Genomic DNA, 21,103 nt, shown 5'->3' with positions numbered 1-21,103 from the left:
TATTGGACTGGAATTATGAAACCTGGGTTTTCCAAGCCTTGCTGCAAATCAACCGTGTCCCTTAGCCCCTGGGCCTTACACACCATCTCTGTAAAACAAGGAAGATAGACCTCTCTGAAGTCCCATCTGACATTAAAAAAATCAGGGCAAGGAACTGTAGAACCTCACCTCTCTGATGACTCAGAATGTTGACCCCACGAGACCTTGCAGAGTTCTAAGAACTTACACCTTTACAAGCTACATTTTTCATTATCTCATTGCTTTAAGATGTTTTGGGCCTCCTGTTTGGTGTTTCGATTTCTTTTTTTAAACTAAAATTATACTTTCTGACACATATCTTTGGCAAAACAGATTTCTGATGCTTTTACATCTTACTCCAGGTAAAAAGCAATGCAGTCCGAGCCCTTGGGAATTTGCTCCATTTTCTGCAACCTTCTCATATAGAAAAACCCAGATTTGCTGAAATCATTGAGGAGGCTATCCAGGCCCTGATTTCTACTGTTCTGATTGAGGCTGCCATGAAAGTCCGATGGAATGCCTGTTATGCGATGGGAAATGTATTTAAAAATCCTGCTCTTCCCCTCGGTAAGAACGTCTCCTTCTCTCTGATGGAAGGCTTCTTTGGGCAATACACACCTGTCTCCATTATTAATAAAACCACATTGTTACTCATGGTATTTTACTGAACACCCCAGTTTAAGGGAAAAGTGAGGTAAATCATGGTCTATATATTTAAAGGGGTATTGTGTTGCCACTTAAAATTACATTTACAGAAAGTTTTTGATAATCTGGGAAGATAGTTCTGATGTTAAGCAAATGAAAATGAGATATGGAAATTGTTTCTACAGTATGATCTCAATAAATGGGTAGAAAAAAAGACTGAAAGGAAATTAACCTAAATATTGACAGTGATTGTCTCTCAATGGGATGATAAGTAGGATTCTTTTCTGCTTTTTCAAAATTTCCTGCAGTGAGCATACATTGTTTTAGCAAACAGGAAAAAAAGTTAAAGGGGAAACAGACATGGGAGAAAGAGGGTTTAACTGGAAATCCCACAGGAGATGTTGGCCCCGGGGTGGAATGCTGCAGGCAGGGAGGGATCTGCCTCTGAGGATGACAGGCCCCGCACCTCGGTACATCATCAGCGGCTGATAGCTGCTCTGGGGTCTGGATCACAGCCTCCAGATCCCACTTGCTGGAATTGCCAGCATTTCTGAAACACAAGGGTGTCTTCCTGGAGAGGTGACGTTCTTCTGGACCAGCAGAACCTACGTCGCCTTAGGGAGGTCTGTTCTGCTCCTTGTACTGCCAGAAGTGTCCAGGCAGACCAGTCAGCCGGGAGCCTCGGGGCTTCATCCACTGAGGAAGCAGCCTGAAGTGGCCTTCGGCACTGGCACTCTTTGGACTGGGTGTCTCCCTCCTGTCTTCAGAGGCAGCAGAGGAGTCGGGAAGGGCTGGGAGCGTTAAGGAAGCTGCAGTTTACTCTGCTGCCCATCTTGAGGAATAAGAACTCCCAAAACAGAGTGTGTAGTGGTAGCTCTGACGAAAATAAAGCTGGCTGACGTTCTGGGGCCAACAGGAAGGGAGCAAAGACAGAAATCTGAGCATCATCTTCTCAGTATTAGGAAATTGAGCCTCCAGTTAATCTGAGTGCTCTGTCCCCCAGTCACTACCTAAACAGTATTTTCCTTTCCTTTGCAATAAAATGCAGGACCCGCTTTTTAAGTGAGAATTAAGTGAAAACATGGAAGGACTAACTTGAGCACTAGTGTATGTGCTTCCCTCAGCTCCCCTCTCTCTCCCCCCACTTACTTTTAAACCTTCATTTGCTCTAATGACTATGGATTCTTTCTAGAAACAGCCCCGTGGACCTCCCAGGCCTACGACGCCCTGACATCAGTTGTGACATCATGCAAGAACTTCAAAGTGCGCATCAGATCAGCCGCCGCCCTGGCCGTCCCCCGCAGGAGGGAGCACTATGGGTCGGTCGAGCAGTACGCTCAGATCTGGGATGCCCTGGTCACCGCCTTGCAGAAGAGCGAAGACACCACAGACTTTTTGGAGTTCAAGTACTGTGCCAGCCTGCGGACCCAAATCTGCCAGGCGCTGATTCACCTCCTGAGCTTGGCCAGCCCCTCAGACCTGTCCTGCATCAGGAAAACCCTCGAACTGCACGGGGACATGGTCCAGTCCTATATCCTACAGTTTTTAAAATCAGGAACAGAGAGAGATGACACCGGAGCACCCCACCACCCGCAGGAAAGAGACCAGATGGTCAGAACGGCCCTGGGGCACATAAACAGTGTCCAGGCACTGGCTGGCGACCCAGCCAAAAGGGCCATCGTGGCCTTTTTGGAAGATACCCTGACCATTTATTCTGACTCATCTGGATCTCAAGTAGCACCCTTAGGATTAACCCATCGGTGAATAGTCCACCATACTTTCCAGGTGTCAGGTGGAAACAGGAAGACCTGAGCTTGAGCATCAGATGTGTGGGGTTTCATCTTAGGGGCAGAAACAGTCCTTTCACTGTTAATTTAGAACGGGTGAGCAGCTAATGAAATTTTTCTCAGAGGGCTCATCCACGTTGCAGAGTGGTTCCACTGCCGTGGCTGTGGCTGTGGCTGTGGCTGTGGCTGCGGGAACCTCTGACTTGTGCATCTGGGAGCCAAGGAGTTGGGTTGTCCTGTGGACTGAGTAGGCTTGGGTTCTAAAGAGTGGTCTCAGAAGCGTATTAAACAAAGGAAAAAGCAAAAGGATTTAGGAGTTAGAATGTTGTATCTTGTGCCTCTGGGAATTGTTTTTCTTTTGTAATAAACTCATGTAAAGCAGTGTGCCCGTAGTCTACCATTTTTGTCAAGTTGCATTTATAGAAAGCAGCAAGCAGAGCTGCTCTTCAGCCAGTTCATGCTGGTTCAGCTATATCGGTTGCTAAAATACTGAATCAGTTCCTTTCGGGTTGATAAATAGCTATTGCACTGAGCTCCCCGAGTGGCACCCCTGGAAGCCCCCTCCATGCCTTCCCACAGCCCTGTAAAGATGAACTAGTGTTCAGGGCCCTCTGGCCAAGGCCCATGTCCATTTCAGCCTGGCCATAACATCAGCACCTATTTGAATGTCCTAACGCCCCTTAGGAGAATGTGGTCCCCTATGCTGAATTTTTGGTGATTTTGCCACCTTTGGATTTGTGCCTTAAAAAGGATTATTTGTTTAATTTACGTGATTACAAGGAGAAGTTTTTAGATTATATTTTGATAATGCCCAAGCAGTTATAAAAGTCGTTTCTCATTGAAACATTATTTATGTTTAAATTTTGCATATGTCTCTTGACCACCAACTTTATTGTAAGTGATTTCAGTCAGGAATTTAGGGATATATGATAAAAGATCCCACACTTCCACTTGATGTGGATAATTAAGAATCAGGGTACATAGAGTGAGTTTTGGCAGTAGATTACGACTCAGACGGTAGAGTCCGCCTGCAATCCTGGAGACCAGGTTTAATCCCTGGGTTGGGAAGATCCCCTGGAGGAAGGAATGGCTACCCACACCAGTGTTATTGCCTGGAGAATTCCAATGATGGAAGAGCCTGGTGGGCCAGAGTCCCTGGGGTCGCAAAGAGTCAGACATTACCGAGTGACTAACGATATTTGGCAGTATATCATTTAACTGCAGTTACTTCGCTTAAAATACGTATTTTAGAGCATCCATGTGTACTTTTCTTCTCCTTTACCCTTAAGTTACCCTCTCCCATCTATGTTGCTTTGTTCAGAAAATACGTTTAGGCAGAGACTAGGGAGCAGAGTATTCAAATAGCTGAAGTCTCACTTCTTTTTGTTGGTAGAATACCAGTTTCCACAGCATGAGACTACCAGCACAGTAAAAACCACCACATGAAACATTGTCTAGACTTGATTTTCTTTGGAGGATTCTGGGCAAGAATTGTTATAGAGCCCATGGAACTGAGTTGAACCTGTACCAACCCTGTCTTGAATCTTAGAACTTCCTTTTCTTGAAGGAGTATATTCTTAAGTAGCAGCTTGTTTACTTGCTATTTTCATAAAAGTAAAAATATGCCATATATAACTCATGCCTGGTTCTTTGAGCTTTCACTGGTGGGTTTCTTGATAAAAGATCTCTGAAATGATTTTGAACGGTTTCCCTTGCTGATTCACTCTTAACCATTTGCTTACTTTGAATAAAATTTTTTTCTTTCTAAACCTTTCACTGCCTTTGAGGTTTCCAGGTTTCTGAAAACAGATATTAACATTCATGTGCAGGAAGAAACCAAGGCTAATAAGCACTCCCAGAAATTCGTAAGTGTGGACTGAGGGCTTCTGTCCGGGTCGGATGCTACTTCTCTTCGCCCTGTGACTTTGTGGCTGTACACCCAGGCTGAAGGCTCTGGAAAGCTGCCGTCATGGAAGGAAGCCACCCAGAGAATAAAGGGCCAGGATTTATGTGCTGCAGAAACAGTAGGAAGTCTGGCTCTGATTCAGAATGCCACATTCTGAACTTTCTTTTGATACATGATACCGATGTTTCTCCTGATATTTAAAAGAAGAAATTTGGAGGAGGAGTCAGCTTGGCACAGAAGTCTAGAGCAAACTCATTGAATCAAGAGCATTAGGAAACATCACTTACCTTCCAACCTTTGCTGTGAAACTCACTGATAATAAACCCACTTCTAGAGCCCAAGGAAGATGCACTGTAACCTCTTGCAGATTTAGTTAATGGTAGAGTCAGTGCCCTAAGGTGATGAGAGGTCAGACAGAAACCTCGTCGAGGAAACCAGGCAACAGCTCCCCTGATTCTGATATTTGTGCGTGAATCCAGACCAGGAGCAGAAGCTCACCACCAGCTTAAGTGAGTTCTAGTTACTCTGGTTCATTCGGCCTTCATGTCATTAACAGAGTGCAGTGGTTGAGAGCCTGGGCTTAAATCCTGGCTCTGCTCTCCATCTGTGACTGTCATTTCACCTCTTATGCCTGGTTTTCTCATCTTTGAAATGGGGATGATGGTGCCTGCCTCAAGGATGTTACAACAGTGAAACGTGTTAATACATGGAAAGTTCTTTAAACAACTTTTGTTGTTGTTGCTAAGTCGCTTCAGTTGTGTCAAACTCTGTGGGACCCCATCCCTGGGATTCTGCAGGCAAGAACACTGGAGTGGGTTGCCATTTCCTTCTCTAATGTGTGAAAGTGAAAAGTGAAAGTGAAGTTGCTCAGTCGTGTCCGACTCTTAGCGACGCCATGGACTGCAGCCCACCAGGCTCCTCCATCCATGGGATTTTCCAGGCAAGAGTACTGGAGTGGGGTGCCTTTGCCTTCTCCGAAAACAACTTTTGGTACTCCATAAAGTCAGTTGTTTGTTTTCCTTAAATTTTCAGAGCACCAGGCAGAAGCTGTCAACACACCATGCGCTTCTGTGATGCCGGTTGAACAGCTGGAATCCCCTGACTGCACTTCTAGGCAGTGAACCTGGATCCAGCAGGGTGGGATGGGCACTGCCCCCAGGACGTCTGTGGCCAGCCAGAAACAGTCCCCTGTGGGTCCCCACAGATCCCTAATGGGCAAGGGCAAGGACTGCAAGTGAGTTCTGCCTTGTGACCCGTCCCTGAGAGCCAGTCTTCAGAAATTACAGATCCAGTTTACACAAACTTCGGAATTACACCCGTTTTTTAAATAACAACTCTTCTTAGTAATTATGTCCTTGGGGAAGTTTCTAGACCTCTAATTAGTAAAAAGGGGATAACTACCTCATAGAGTTTCAGGAATCAGTCACATAATACGTGTAAAGCATTATCTTGGAGCCAGCACAAAGCAGACACTGCCCTCGTTACCCTTTTCTTTAACTTCCTCCCTGGGCTTACTGTCTCCTCACTAGGGTGAGATCTCTGGAGTGGGATCTTGGGGAAGGAGCTTCTAATCTAGTACAGTCCTTGAGTCCTCAGGTCTAAACTAAAGCTCAGCTCTAGTGGGTGAGGATGTTATATTCAGTCAGTTCAGTTCAGTTGCTCAGTCGTATCCAGCTCTCTTCGACCCCATGGACTGCAGCACACCAGGCTTCCCTGTCCATCACCAACTCCCAAAGTTGACTCAAACTCATCCATTGAGTTGGTGATGCCATCCAACCATCTCATCCTCTATCATCCCCTTCTTCTCCTCCCTTCAATCTTTCCCAACATCGGGGTCTTTTCCAAAGAGTCAGTTCTTTGCATCAGGTGGCCAAAGTATTATATTAGGATTGGGCCAAATTCTCAGCAAACCAGCATTCATTTGCCATTTCTGCCCAACACTCCCAAGGACCCTCATGCTGACACCAGTAACAGTATCCAGGGGGAAGGTGGTGGTGGTATGGCCTCTCCGGGACATAATTCAAAGAAAAGCACCTGTGTTGCAGAAAAGCCCTTCCTTGGAGAATTAATTGCTCTGCAATCTATTCTGTGACCTACTAGGATTGACTGTAGGAACACAGGTGTTTTTCTTAATTTAGAAGTTCTATTAACATATTACCACATTAATAAGTCAAGTAAGAAAATGCAAATGGGCATTTTATGGATACTGAAAGTGTTTGATAAAACTCAGTGTCCTTTTCTGATCAAAATTCCTTTTAAAAAGAACTTAAAAAGATATTTCATTAACATCATGAAATATTTCTTGAAGAGTGACTTTGCTAAAATCACAACCAAGACAAGTCTATCATCACCACTGTTACCTAACATTGTATAAGATTTGATGGTCAATATGATTAAATAAACCAAAAGCAGAATTTTTCAGAAGTTTTTTCAAAGAGAGATTCCAAATTAGCATTATTTGTAAAACACCAGTCTGAGAGACTGAATTCATGAATCATTATTTGTAGAAAATCAAGAAAATCAACTCCAAAAGTTTTATAAGGTAGCTGGTTACAAATTAGGCCAAAATCAATAGCTCTGCTATATATCAACTATAACCATTAAGATTTTATGTTTAAAAGATCTCATCGCAGTAGTGACAAAATATCAGGAGTATTCTAACCAAATTGTAACAAGTATTTTGTAAAAAAAAATTTTTTAACTGAAATTTTTTTAAATGTCATTGAAGAAGACATTTTTAAAAAATGAGAAGATATACCATGTTCCTAGATAGAAGGACCCAAAATTATAAAAAGACTATTCCTCTCTGAATCCAGAAATTTAGCTAAATTCCTATCAAGATAAAAAAAAAAATACTTTTAATGGCAAAATGATTCTAAAGTTCATCTGGAAAAACGAACATAAAAATTCAAACCAAGGAATTTGACTTTTAGCCACCACACTGTGCTCTGGAGGAGCAGGGTCAGGGGTAAGGGGGGAGGGTGTGCAGGGAGAGAATTTATCCTCAGTTAGGGTGCCCTAGGGCTTCCCTGGTGGCTCAGAGGTTAAAGCGTCTGCATCCAATGCGGGAGACCCAGGTTTGATCCCTGGGTCGGGAAGTTCCCCCTGGAGAAGGAAATGGTAACTCACTCCAGTATCCTTGCCTGGAGAATCCCACGGACGGAGAATCCCACGGACGGATAAGCGTGGTAGGCTACAGTCCACGGGGTCACAAAGAGTCGGACACGACTGAGCGACTTCACTATACACTATACACTATACACTACAGGGTGCCCTAAGGGTGCATCGCGTTGTTCAGCCTTTGTAAATCCACGGCTCTGTTTGTGATATAAAAATCCATCTCTCATTCTCACTCCAGTGCTAGTCCACCCTCTCCCTCCCACTGAACACAGCTAGAGTGCCGAGACTCAATGTGTGCAGCTGCTAATCTTGAAAAGGAAAGCATAACAGGGAGACCAGGGAAGGAGAGGGGAACTCAGCACCACCCAGCTAGACGGACAGAATCCTGGACCACGCAGACAGAGCTCCCAGAGAAGCTCTCTGTTTCTGGCCCTAGGATGGGGCATGAGGGACTGACTGTGTGGGTCAGGGAGAGAGGGGGACACCCCTGTTTCTTGCTTCTCTCCCCTTCCACCCCTGCCCGTTGGCTATTCCAATGCAGCTATGGCTGTCACAGCCAGGAAGGTGCCTAAAGCTTCAGGGAGGGGAGCCCTTCTTTGACCAGAGGAAGTGTGGTCCCAACAGCAAGAGAGGGAAGCCCATTGCTTTCTCTTGCTCTCTGCGTTTTTCTCACTTGACCTCTCGACATGGGAACATTTTGTGGATAAAACTATGACACCAGAGGGAAATCTGAAACTTTGGGAATGAAGGAAGAGCAATAGATGTGGGAAATATTTGGGTAAATAGACTGTTTTTCTCATCTTAAGCTTTTCATAACATGTACAAACTTCTAATATTGTCTGATAGAATCTTCAGTGAATATAGGTATGTTTGTGTGTGTGTGCTCAGTCGGGTCTGACTGTGTGTGACCAGGCTTTTCTGTCCGTGGAATTTTCCAGGCAAGAATACTGGAGTGGGTTGCCATTTCCTATTCCAGGGGATCTTCCCAACCCACAGATCAAACCTTCATCTCTTGTCTCCTGTGTTGGCAGGCAGATTCTTTACCACTGTGCCATCTGGGAAGCCCAATTATTCACGTAAAAATTATCATCTAAAGAGGAAGGGTAAAGAGATCTATATGGTAGTAAGATTTCTACATTTCACTTGAACAATAAAATGTTAATTCCAAACAACCTATGAAAAGTTAAGTATTTTGTAGTTGCTAGAGAAACCACATGCACACACACAGAAAAAATTATTCAAATAATTATTCAAATAATACAGAAGAAGGCAGGAATGAAAAACATAGGGGACAAATAGAAAACCCAAACTAGTAGATCCAAGCATATCAACAATTACATTAAGTTTTGAACAGTCTAAATATACTAATTAAAAGAGATTGTCAGAATGTAAAAATACCCAAGATTTGTGCTAAGGCTAGTGATTCGGTCGTGTCTGACTCTCTGCGATCCTGTGGACTGTAGCCCGCCAGGCTCCTCTGTCCATGGGTTTCCAGGCAAGAATACTGAAGCGGGTTGCCATTTCCTTCTCTAGGGGATCTTCCCGACCCAGGAATCGAACCCACGTCTCTTATGTCTCCTGCACCAGCAAGTGGGTTCTTTACCACTACTGCCACCTGGGAAGCCCATCCAAGATCCAACTATATGCTATTTATAAGAAACCCATTTAAAATTAGTAAAGTTTGAAAGGAAAAAAAGAAAACTATACCATGCAAATATTAGTACTAATAAAAAAGAATTTGGAGTAGCTATATGCTATCAGACACGATAGACTTTGGAGCAAGAAAACTTATCAGGAATAAACAGGGAAATTGCATAAAGATAAGAGTGTCACGTCACAGACAAGGCCTAACAATCCTAAATGGCTGTGAACCTAACAACATAACTTCAAAACACACAAAGCAAAGACCAATAGACCTGAAAGGAGAAACGACGAGTCAGCAATTACCGTTGTCGACTTCAGCACTCACTCCTTTCTCAGCAACCAACAGAACAGCTCGACCATATTCTGCATCATGAAACAAACCTGGACGGATTTGAAAGAGTCGAAATCATGCCGTCTGTGATCTCTGACCATAATGGAATTAAGCCGGAAATCAATCACCAGGAAATCTCTTAAGTACTTGAAAATAAATAATATACTTCTAATTAATCCATAGGTCAAAGGGGGAAGTCTCAAAGCATATAAGAAAATACTTGAAACTTAACAAAAATGAAAATATAACATATCAAAATGTATAGGTACAGTTAAAGCAAGGCTTTGATGGAAATTTATAACACTCAGTTGTGTCTGATTCTTTCGACCCCATGGACTGTAGCCCGCCCAGGCCCCTCTGTCCATGGGATTCTCCAGGCAAGGATACTGGAGTAGGTTGCCATGCCCTCCTCCAGGGGATATTTCCAACTCAGGGATCGAAACCACATCTCCTACATCTTCTGCATTGCAGGTGGATTCTTTACCCCATTGGTTGCTTTTTATTTGCCAAACACAGAAAAGATCCTAGATGCACTACATTACTTCTTTTTCTAACACTTAAATCATCCTATTATAAATAAGAATATATTTTGCAGCTATTTCTGTTACTTAAAAGTTTTAACTTTTTTTGGTTCTCTAATTTCTTTCAGTAAATATTCTTTTTTAAAAGTTGAGATATTTTTTATATATAACATTATATATTATATGATAATATATATAAACATAAATATATATAATACATATATATGTTATATATGGAGAAGGCAATGGCACCCCACTCCAGTACTCTTGCCTGGAAAATCCCATGAATGGAGGAGACTGGTGGGCTGCAGTTATATATATATAAATAAATTTATATAAGTTTGAGGCATACAACATAGTGACTCACAACCTTTAAAGGTTATACTGCATTTATAGTTGTTATAAAACATTGGCTATAAACCCTGAGCTATATATAGTATATCCTTGTGGCTTATTTATCTTATACATAGTAGTTTATGCCTCTTAATCTCCTACTCCTATTTTGCCCCTCCCCCATCACTTTCCCGATTGATAGCCACTAGTTTGTTCTCTGTATCCGTGAAACTCCTTCCTGTTTTTGTTATATTCACTAGTTGACAAACATTCTTAAAAGCAGCAGCATGTCTTGGAAACTCAAACCGCAAATTATAGCAATGTAGCAGAATGGCCAAGAGATGGAGACAGAGGACACAAAATGAGTCAGACGCAGGCTTTTCACCAAAGCTGTGTTTCTCAGGCTCGGGAACCACAGCACCTGAATTTCAGGTTGCTTTAAAACAATGGTTCTCAAACTGGACTGCACATTGGAATTACTTGGGGGACTTAAAAAAATACCAATTCTGAGTTTAGTGATCTGTTGTTGTCAGTCACTAAGAAGTGTCCAGCTTTTTGTGAACCCATGGACTACAGCACGCCAGGCTTCCCTGTCCTTCACTGTCTCCCAGAGTTTGCTCAAACTCATGTTCATTGAGTCAATGATGCCATCCAACCATCTCATTCTCTGTCGCCCCCTTATCCTCCTGCCCTCGATCTTTCCCACCATCAGCGTCTTTTCTAATGAGTCGGCCCTTCACATCAGGTGGCCAAAGTATTGGAGCTTCAGCTTCAGCATCCATCCTTCCAATAAATATTCAAGGTTAATTTCCTTTAGGACTGACTAGTTTGATATCCTTGCAGTCCAAGGGACTCTCAGGAGTCTTCGCCAGCACCACAGTTTGAAAGCATCAATTCTTTGGCACTCAGTCTTCTTTATGGTCCACCTCTCACATCCATACATGACTACTGGAAAAAACATAGCTTTGATTATATGGACCTTTGTTGGCAAAATTATGTTTCTGCTTTTTAATATGCTGTCTAGATTTTTCATAGCTTTTCTTCCAAGGAAAGCGTCTTTTAATTTCATGGCTGTGGTCACCATCCGGAGGAATTTTGGAGCCCAAGAAAATAAAATCTGCCACTGTTTCCATTTTCCCCCCATCTTCTGGGGTGTACTTTTGCCATGGGGAGGTTTAAAATCGCACAAATAATTCTAATTATAGCAAACTGTGAGGCCCCCGACTTTAGAACACACACCAACAGGAGGTCTCAAGCTGGAATGTTTCAGAATCATGTAGAAGAACTTGAAAAACAGACACCCAGGCTGTTGTAATCTTCATTCTTTCAAGAACCAGTGCGTACTGAAATGTTGATGTATCAACTTAGTGAAAAAGTGAAAGTGAAAGTTGCTCAGTCATGTCCAACTCTTTGTGACTCTTTATAGTCCATGGGATTCTCCAGGCCAGAATACTGGAGTAGGTAGCCTATCCCTTCTCCAAGGGATCTTCCAGACCCAGGGATCAAACTGGGGTCTCCTGCCTTGCAGGCAGATTCTTTACCAGCTGAGCTGCCAGGGAAGCCCATCGACTTAAGACAGTTAGATATATAATCAAGAATAAATCTGGGATTTCCCTGGTGGTCCGGTGGTTAAGAATCTATCTTCCAGTGCAGATTCAGTCCCTGGTTGGAGGACTAAGATCCCACATGCTGCAGGGCAGCTAAGCCTGCGAGCCCCCACCTAGAGAAGCCTGCACACCATAGCTACTGAGCCCGCCTGCTCTAGACCTGGTGCTCCACAACAAACGAAGCCCATACACCACAACTAGAGAAGGCCCCACACCGCCATGAAGGGCCTGCGCTTTGCAATGAAGACCCAGTGCAGCTAAAAAAAAAAAAGAGGACTAAATCTGGTACATTCTCAAAACTGGATGCTAATATATCAGGGTAACATCAGGCATCAAATGTTTAAGAACATTTTATAGGAGAACATTTTTAATTGAGAAAATGCTAACCATGAACATAATTCCCCCCCCACCCCCGGAAACGGAGAGACGGTCACCCCTTGACTGTCTGGTGTCACACAAGAGCAGGTTCCTAGACTGGGCCAGCAGGTTCCCTCAGCAGAGAAGCACAACCCACACGCGGTGTCAGGTTCCAGAAGTTTATAGCCGTGTGTGGTCATTCCGCCGCAGGACATCAGGAAGAAGTAGAGCTGCTCCAGCAACTGCAGCCCAGCCTTCAAGAGGGAGGCTCCCCTAGCTTGCTTCCACTCTCCTTTACCAAAGGGTTTAAATCATTTTAATATTAGGTTTATTTTCTAAATAACATTTCTCGATTTTTCATATTATACAAGTGACGGATCTTCATTGTGGAAGTTTAAGAAAAAACAAAACAGTAAGTCTATGTAAGTATGCTTGAAGGCAGAAGGAGAAGGGGGTGACAGAGGATGAGAAGGCTGGATGGCACCACTGATTCAACGGACATGAACTTGGGCAGACTCTGGGAGATGATGAGGGGCAGGGAGGCCTGGCGTGCTGCAGTCCACGGGGTCGTAAAGAGTTAGACACGCCTGGGTAACTGAACAACAGCAGCAAATATGTAAGTAAAAATGTCTTGAGATTAGCTCTATTATCAGGACTTCCCTGGTGGTACAGTGGTTAAGACTTCACCCTCCAATACAGGGCTCGATCCCTGCTCCACGGGCTAAGACCCCACGTGCCTTGCAGCCAAAAAAATAAATAAATAAACAGTCTTCCAGATATATTGTCAGAAAACAGTCAACAAAATTGTGGTTATAACCTGTATACTTTCTTGTAGCCTGCCATTTCACCTAATAATATACCATGAGCACTAAATATTCTAAAACCTGACTTCAACGATTTGATAATAGTTCATAGCATCAGTATCCCATAACATATCCAGTTCTCTATCGGACATTGTTTTCCAGGTGTTTGTTGATTTATATGCACTCTCCCATAGATGTTAGAGTTTTGCGGGGGATGTGTGTGGTGAGGCAGAGAGATAACTCCATGCCTTCCCAAGCAGGCAGCCGGGTGCTGAACCACCGATGTATAGTAATAGAAACAGTGATCACGCCATCCTTCCCCCCGGGTCTGCCGTGCCTCCTTGCCCAGTCACCACAATCTTATCTTCCCGCAGGACTGTGTATGCTCCCTGGTCTTCATCCCGCTGCTCCTCTATCCCCATGCTCGTCCCAACCCTCTTTAACTCTTGGACTTTGTAGTAGGAAGTTCAGTAGCCAGATGACCCACCAGACAAGTCTGGTTCTGCCCTCGTTTTCTTGACTAGACAGGGCACTTGACTCCAGCTTTCGCTTGGGAATCTCAGATGCAGCTAATCATTATTGAACATTTAGTATTGACTTTTAAACACCTCGTATTTAAGAGGAAATGAATATAAGCTGTAAGAGGAAGAAATTTTTTTTTTTAATTTTCCCGTTTAACAAATGTCCATAAGTTTCTTTTTCTGTAAGGTCTGGCCTCCTGGCATCTTTGTTCTGCAGAATCCTTGCCAGGCCAGGAAAGCTTGGTCCTTCTCCACCTCTGGGTCCTTCCCCACATGTTGACAGCTGAGGTGGCAGGTGGGCCAGTGGTCATTCTGGCAATGAACCTGGTGCTGGAACCTGGGCTCCAGATTTCCAGGAGCCTGCCTGGTGCATGATCCCACTGGCCTTGATCACCCTCTGCCCCCATGATGCACGGTCACCCGCTTAGGCCATCAGTTGCCTCTGCCCTCCAGCCCTCAGCTCAGGTCCTCACCTCTTCCTGAAAACTATGACAACATTCTCCAAGAGGCCCTCAGTCACTGGCAGGTCTGTGGGGCTCCAGTCTCCTTTCTCAGCCTGCTCAACCTATTCTCTGAGCCATCGGCCACCAAGCTGGTTCCCTAGGGCTTTCCTCACCCCTTCACATGGCTCACAAAAGCCCTCATGGCTGCTCCCCCACCTCCCTGTCATCACCAGCCCCCAACCCACCCAGCCCTACATGGGCTCCAGCTGTATGGGCTTGTGGGCCGAGGCCTTGGTTCACCCTTCAGACTGCACATTACAAGCTCCTGCACACACTGCAGGTCTCGACAGATACACGCACCCTTTCCTCTAGGGCACCTTTCCTGAGCACCTGTGAAACGAGGATGTTTGTGGTGTCAGCTTGTAGGGTCGATACAGGACTGAATGCAACAAGCAAGCCCCTGGCAGAGAGCCCAGTGCTGAGAAGCCCTAGCTGAATGCCAGCTCTTGTCGTTCTTTTTACTACGATTCTTGCATCTCTCACTATCGTGGACCACAATCGTGTATGTGGCTGTCTCCTGGCTCCACCTGGAGTTCCTTGCGCGTTCGCATCACATCTCACCCGCCTTCTATCTCCTCCCCGAGCTGGGGCTAGGCCACGCCTACAGGAGACTCTCAGCGTGTGTCTCTTGAATGACAGGTAGAGATATGAGTGTCCCCATTTTCCAATCAGAAAACTGAGGCCTACGGAGGGGAAAGTGACTGGCCCCAGAGGGCACTGCCTGTCAGAGCAGGAGCGGAACTCAGGTCTGGGAGACGCTTCGTGCAGTGCTGTTCTCCCCTGGTGTGTGCAGAGGCCAGACGTAGAACAAATGAAAACACAAAGAGGAGTTACTTTCAAGTTTGCTTTTTTTTTGCTGTGTTTGGCTCAGATCTTCCCAACTATAGTTTTCCTAACAACTCAGGCCCTAAGAGGAAGACGTCACACAGCTTTGCGCTCAGGTGGGACAAACTGTGACACTGGAGTTGACAGCCGCCTTCAGGGTCACCTGGTCCACCCCACCCCATCCCCGAACCTCAGAGGGAACCACGAGCCCGAGAGGGGACGGGACTCGCCCACGGTCACGTGGCTGACAGCAGAGCCAGACACCCTTTCCAGTGCTCCTCTTAGTCACAGCAAGTGAAGCAGCGTCCCTGTAGACAGAGCCGCAGAAAGGAGCCCAGGATTTACAGGGTGCAAACCCCCCGGGGGCCTCCAGCACCAGCAGTCAAGGCCTGCATCCTCCAATAGGTCCCCCCAGAGACAGTGTGGCCCACCCCAGGAGGGGAAGGCCAGGAGGTTGAACAGGTGGGGCGCCTGCAGCCAGGACCGCGCCCGGGGGGTCGGTCCGGCCTGTGTTCTCTGCCGACCGTTGATGAGCCCTGCTCTTTATAGCTTCTCCAGTGGAGAGCAATTAACTTCTTGAGCCTGGAGGTTTATGGCCAAAGACAGGAGAGGGGACGTTCCACCCCACTGGGGCCCTTTGAAAGTAGAAGCATCTGATTTATCTCTGCGCTGGGGTACTTGGCCTTTAGCTGCAGAAGGACTGTCCCGCCCGGCCCCCCTCCCCCTTTCCTGCTGGCCACACCTCGGGGCGGGAGACGCAGCTGGATGAAGATGCAGGGTGGAAGGCATGGGGACTCACGGGTCCGGGCAGGGAGGCCGTTGAGCAGCCTGCTGGCTGCCCCAGGGCTTCTGTTGGGACTCGGGAGTGGACCGCTCGGCAAGTGGTAGGATCACCTCCCTGGTCCCTGCCCCCGTGGATCAACAGGCTTTTACCTCTTCACCCTTCACATCAACCCAGACAGACAAACGGCACCTGGGTGTCAGCAGGCGGAGGGTGCAGAGATAGATGACATACAAGCCCTGGCCCTGACGGACGCGAGGCCAATGAACACAGGCATGACAGCGTGGGGAGGGAAGGCTGCCCAAAGGGAGACTCACTCAGCCTGAGCCAGGTCCCCAGGGAAGCAGTCAGGCAAGACTTGCCGGAGGAGGCTGGAAAGATGAAAAAAGGCTCTGGAGAAAGGGCACAGACATGTGGCGAGTGGGCACACGGAAGAAAGAGTGTGTGCCTCAGCATAGCCGGGTGTGCCTGTGCCCTGAATCAGGAAGGGAAAGGAGGAAAGACTGGGAGGTGGGCAGATGGAGATCACAGAAACCTGTGCACATCCCGGGGTGTTCAGATTTTATTGTGGGGGAGCCAAAGAGGGGTTTCGAGAAGCGTGTGGGTGATACGATCAGATTTAGTTTAGAAAATGGCGTTGAGGTAGCAGGGTGATGACCAATTGGAGGGAAGGAGGCGCTGTGGTTCTCCCACTAGGCCGTCCATCGACACCACCTGGGGAGCATCAGAAAGGCTGATGCCCGGGCCAGCCTCCAGACAGGGTGCAGGAAGTGCTCTGGGGTCCCTGTTTGTCCGGGGGTCCCTATTAGGAGGCACTGTGGCCATCCAGGTGAGAAGTCTGGAGACAGAGGAAGACGCACATTCGGGCGGAAGAACCGCAGCCTGCAGTGGTTGGTCAGATGTGTATCCTTAGAGAAAAGGGAGGAGAAAGCAGCCAGGCAACTCCTCAAAAGGTTACACATAGAGTTTTCAGATCAGCCAACCACTTAGATGCACACCCAAGAGAAATGAAAACATGTTTGCAAAAAAAAAAAAAAAAACTTGTATACAAATGTTCATGCAGCACTCTTCACGATCGCCCAAAAGTAGCAACAACCCAAATGTCCATCGACTATTGGAGGGATAAATAAGATGTGGCAAATCATTACCGTAGAGTGTTATTCCTTGAAAAGAATAATGAAACACTGATACACGTTACAGCATGAGTGGCCCTGAAAACTTTACGCTGAGTCAAAGAAGTTGGTAACAGAGGAACCACACACACATATTGTATGATTCCACTTATATGAAATGTCTAGAATAGGCAACTCTGTAGAGACAGAAAGTAGACCAGTGCTTGCCTAGGACTTGGCGGGAAGGCGAGACTGGGAACTGATGGCTTAGGGGGTGTAGGTGGGTTTTCTTGGGAGGAATAATCAGAGTATTCCAAAATCCATGGTGAACGCTTCCCTGCTGGCTCAGTGGTAAAGAACCTGCCTGCCAATGCAGGAGACATGGGTTCGATCCCCGATTTGGGAAGATCCCACATGCCGGAGAGCAACTAAACCCGTGTGCCAACTGCTGAGCCTGTGCTGTAGAGCTCGGGAGCCGCAACTACTGAGCGCACGAGCCATCACGACAGAAGCCTGTGCACCTAGAGCCCGCGCTCCGCAACAAGAGAAGCCACTGCCCTGAGAAGCCCGCGCACTGCGACTGGAGAGGAGCCCTGCTCACCGCAACCACAGAAAAGCCCCCTCAGCAACGAAAACCCAGCACAGCTAAAACTAAATGAATAGACTATTTTTTAAAAAATAAGTACACCAATAAAACATTAAATCCATGGTGGCGATGGAAGCATGACAGATTCCTAAAAGCCACTGGATTTTAAATGTTAGAAGGATGGGTTCTGTGCAGATTATAATGTCAACAAAGCTGTTAGACAGAAAAAAGGGAGGTGTGAGGACTGCGGATTTTACCCTGGGAAGATGCGGGCTTTGAGAGGGCTGTGAGCAGAGGGGCGCCACGGTCTCACTGCCTTACACAAGCTGCCCTCTCCTTCTGGTCTCCCAGCCTCGGTGCTGTCGACCCTTGGGGCAGGATAATTCCTCGTCTGGCGGCTGTCCTGGGGACATGGGATGTTTCGCAGCATCCCTGATCGCTACTGGTGCCAGGAGGAGCCCCCTCCACTCTTGTGTGACAACCCAAAACACCTCCAGCCACTGCCAAACATCCCCTGGGGAGTAAAGCGCCCTGGCTGAGAACTGCTGCTCCAGACTGTAGGGGGGAGTGTGCGCAGGAAGTCGGGTTGGGGGGTGCTTATGAGGCCTTTATGTGGAAATGTCCCTTGAGCAGACTGGTGAGGCCGGAGCACCCCCCAAAAATCAGGCAGCTTCACTGACTTCAGACTCAGAGGCTGTTGGAATGAATGTCACAGAAAAAAAGAGAGCAAAACCCGAAGAGTTGGTTCAACTTAATTTTACTTTTTGAGCACAAATATTATGCTAAAGGCCTCAGGGCAGATACGAAGGTAAGTAAAATAAGCTTCCAATCCCACCTCACAAACACTGAAGTCTCTCCGTCAGGGCAGGAGTGAGCTACAGAATGCTCTGGAACTGCAGGAAAGGGAGAGTAAATCCAACTTGTCCAGGAGGGAAATTCCATCAATAGTCAAAATAGTTCTGGACTGTCCCCTCCATACCAGGCAGTTTCATTCACGTCGTCTCATTTAATCTTTAAAACTGTGAAGGACATATCCCCCTCTCTTATTTTTTATTTTTTTTAACAGGTCAGGAAACTGAGGCTCAGAAAGACTGAGTAACATATTTACAGCTGCCCTGTCTGGGACAGAACTGGAGTTTGAACACAGGCTGTTTAATGCCAAAGCCTGATGCTGGCTTCCAGAAGCTTCTAGGAGGTGGGACTTGAGCTCAGCATTGCAGAGATTGTCAGGCAGCGTGGGGGTGAAGTGGGACAGGGACGTGCAACAGGCAGAGGTGACTGCCTGGGCAAGGCTTGGAAAGGATGAGACAGACAGGAATTTGGGGACAGGGCGTTTTCTTAGAACACAGAGTTCATTTTAGTGGAAAAGTGTTCCAGAACAGAGCACAGGGAAGCTAGGACACAGCCAGGTGAAAAGGAGAGGGCTCTGTTAACGGTGGTGAGTGGTTTTGCATTTTATTCTGTTGGCACGGAGGAGGAAAATAATGAGAACTTCGACCTATGAAAGAAGATTAAAGACCAACACATCCCAAATGTATCTCATTCTTAGGTTTGAAGGCTGCTGTGCCCCATCTTACCTATGAGGCACAAACACACCTCCCCAAATCAGGCACAGAGACTCCCAAGAAGGGTTACCTGGTGTTGATAGATGAACTCCCAGAGGTGACCAACGATACAGTAAAATCTGGACAGTCACCCACAAATAAACACACTGGACTACTTTCTCACACCATGCACAAAAATAAGCTCAGAACAGATTAATGACAAATGTAAGACCTGAAACCATGAAACTTTTAGAAGAAAGCAAAGGCAGTATTTTTTTTTTTTTAGATATGTCTCCTCAAGCAATGGAAAAAAGAGCAAAAATGAACAAATGGGGCTGCATCAAACTGAAAAGCTTTTACATAGCAAAGGAAGCTACCGACAAAATGAAAATATGTCCTCCTGAATGGGAGGACATATTTCCACTGGAGAGAACATACTTTCAAATGATATATTTAGCAAGGGGTTAATATCCAAAATATACAAAGAACTCATATAATTCAACATCATAAAAACCAACTACCCAATTTAAAAATGGGCAGAGGACCTGAATAGACCTGAAGCCCAATCCCAATTCAAAGGTCCTCTGAATTGGGCTTCCCTGGTGACTCAGACAGTAAAGAATCTGCCTGCAATGCAGGAGACCTGGGTTCGACCCCTGGGTTGGGAAGATCCCCTGGAGAAGGGAATGGCTGACTACCCACTCCAGTATTCTGGCCTGGAGAATTTCATGGACAGAGGAGCCTGGCAGGCTACAGTCCATGGAGTCACAAAGAGTCGGACATGACTGAGCGACTTTCACTGTCACCCAGTTTAAAAATGGGTAGAGGACCTGAATAGACATATTTCCAAGAAAGATATATAAAGGCAGATAAACACATGATAAGATGCTCAACATCAGTAATCATCAGGGCAATCAGAACCACAATGAGATGCCTTTTCACACCTCTTGCAGTGGCTATCATCAAAAAGAAACAAATAACAAGTGTTGGCAAGGATATGGAGAAAAGGGAGCCCTTGGTCCCTGTTTGTGGGAGTGTACATTGGTGCAACCACTGTGGAAAACAGTACGGAGATTCCTCAAACAAAAATCGACGGTTCCTGGAATTTGTCTGGTGGCCCAGTGGCTAAGAGTCCACGCTCCAATGTAGGGACCCACGTTTCATCTCTGGTCAGGGAACTAGATCCAACGTGCTAGAATGAAGATGGAAGATCCCATGTCACAGCTAAGACCTGGCACAGCCAAAAAAAAGAAAAAAAACAGTTGTTGATCCCTTTACATGACGAAGAATCACATAAGGTGAAGTTCATGACACGTGTACTTTCTGAGCCAAAATATGAACACTTGAGAGCCTAGCTGTGAAGAAAACTTGCTCTTGAATTACAGATGGGGGAGGGGCTAGTCAGACCTGCATCAGCAAGAGGTGGTAAGTTTCGGTAACTGGCCCGAAGCGGCCCAGTCTGAGCTCTTTCCAATAACAAGGCCGCCTGACATGCACAAACCTGAGTGTGTTCAGTTACATCGGTTCAGATCAGAGTAGCTTCAGGTTCCCACGCTTTTGGAAAAAGCTTGGCAATATGTATCCCAAAAGCCTTAAAAATCTTCCCACTAGGAATGCCACTTCTCGAATTATTTTTAAGAAACCACCCAAAGTGCAAGCAACACCTACCGTATATCACAGGGGACTCTACTTAATACTCTGTAATGCCTTATATGGGAAAACAATCTAAAAAAAAGGTGGATGTATGTATATGTATAACTGATCCAATTCACTTTGCTGTATGCTTGAAACTAATACCACATTGTAAATCGACTATACTCTAATAAAAAAAATTTTTAAGAAACCCAAATGCAGGCAAAACATGCATAAAACTATCCATCACATTTTAATAGACAAAATTGGACATAACCCAGATTTCCAGCAGCTGGGAAATGGTGAAATCCACTATGGGGCTTCTCTGTGTTAAAGAACCTTACAGCCATTTAAGATGTTTATAAAGAGTCTTGAATGGTGTGGGGTCGCATTTATGTTATATGTTAAGGCAGCAAAATTGGCTACAAAAATAAAACATATACATTATAATAATGGCTATGTTGGTGCTCTGAGGAAGAAAAACTTTCCAACATACTCAGAGTGTTTATTTCTGAGTAGAGAGATAA

The 21,103-nt window shown here is 45.7% G+C and overlaps 1 protein-coding gene across 1 annotated transcript in view; it reads left to right on the top strand.

The window, feature by feature from the left end:
- Nucleotides 1–2,834, top strand: part of HEATR6 (HEAT repeat containing 6) — a 32,659-nt gene extending 29,825 nt beyond the window's left edge. The window contains exons 19-20 of the mRNA XM_019981779.2: nucleotides 381–585; nucleotides 1,856–2,834. Of these exons, the coding sequence (XP_019837338.2) occupies nucleotides 381–585; nucleotides 1,856–2,427 (777 nt within the window). The 3' untranslated portion in view covers nucleotides 2,428–2,834. The remainder of the gene's footprint in view (nucleotides 1–380; nucleotides 586–1,855) is intronic.
- Nucleotides 2,835–21,103: the final 18,269 nt, after the last annotated feature.

The sequence above is a fragment of the Bos indicus genome, chromosome 19, assembly GCF_029378745.1.
Source record: "Bos indicus isolate NIAB-ARS_2022 breed Sahiwal x Tharparkar chromosome 19, NIAB-ARS_B.indTharparkar_mat_pri_1.0, whole genome shotgun sequence".
Taxonomy (NCBI): Eukaryota; Metazoa; Chordata; class Mammalia; order Artiodactyla; family Bovidae; genus Bos; species Bos indicus.
Note: the sequence above shows the minus strand (reverse complement) of the source record. Positions and strands in the feature narration are given on the sequence as shown.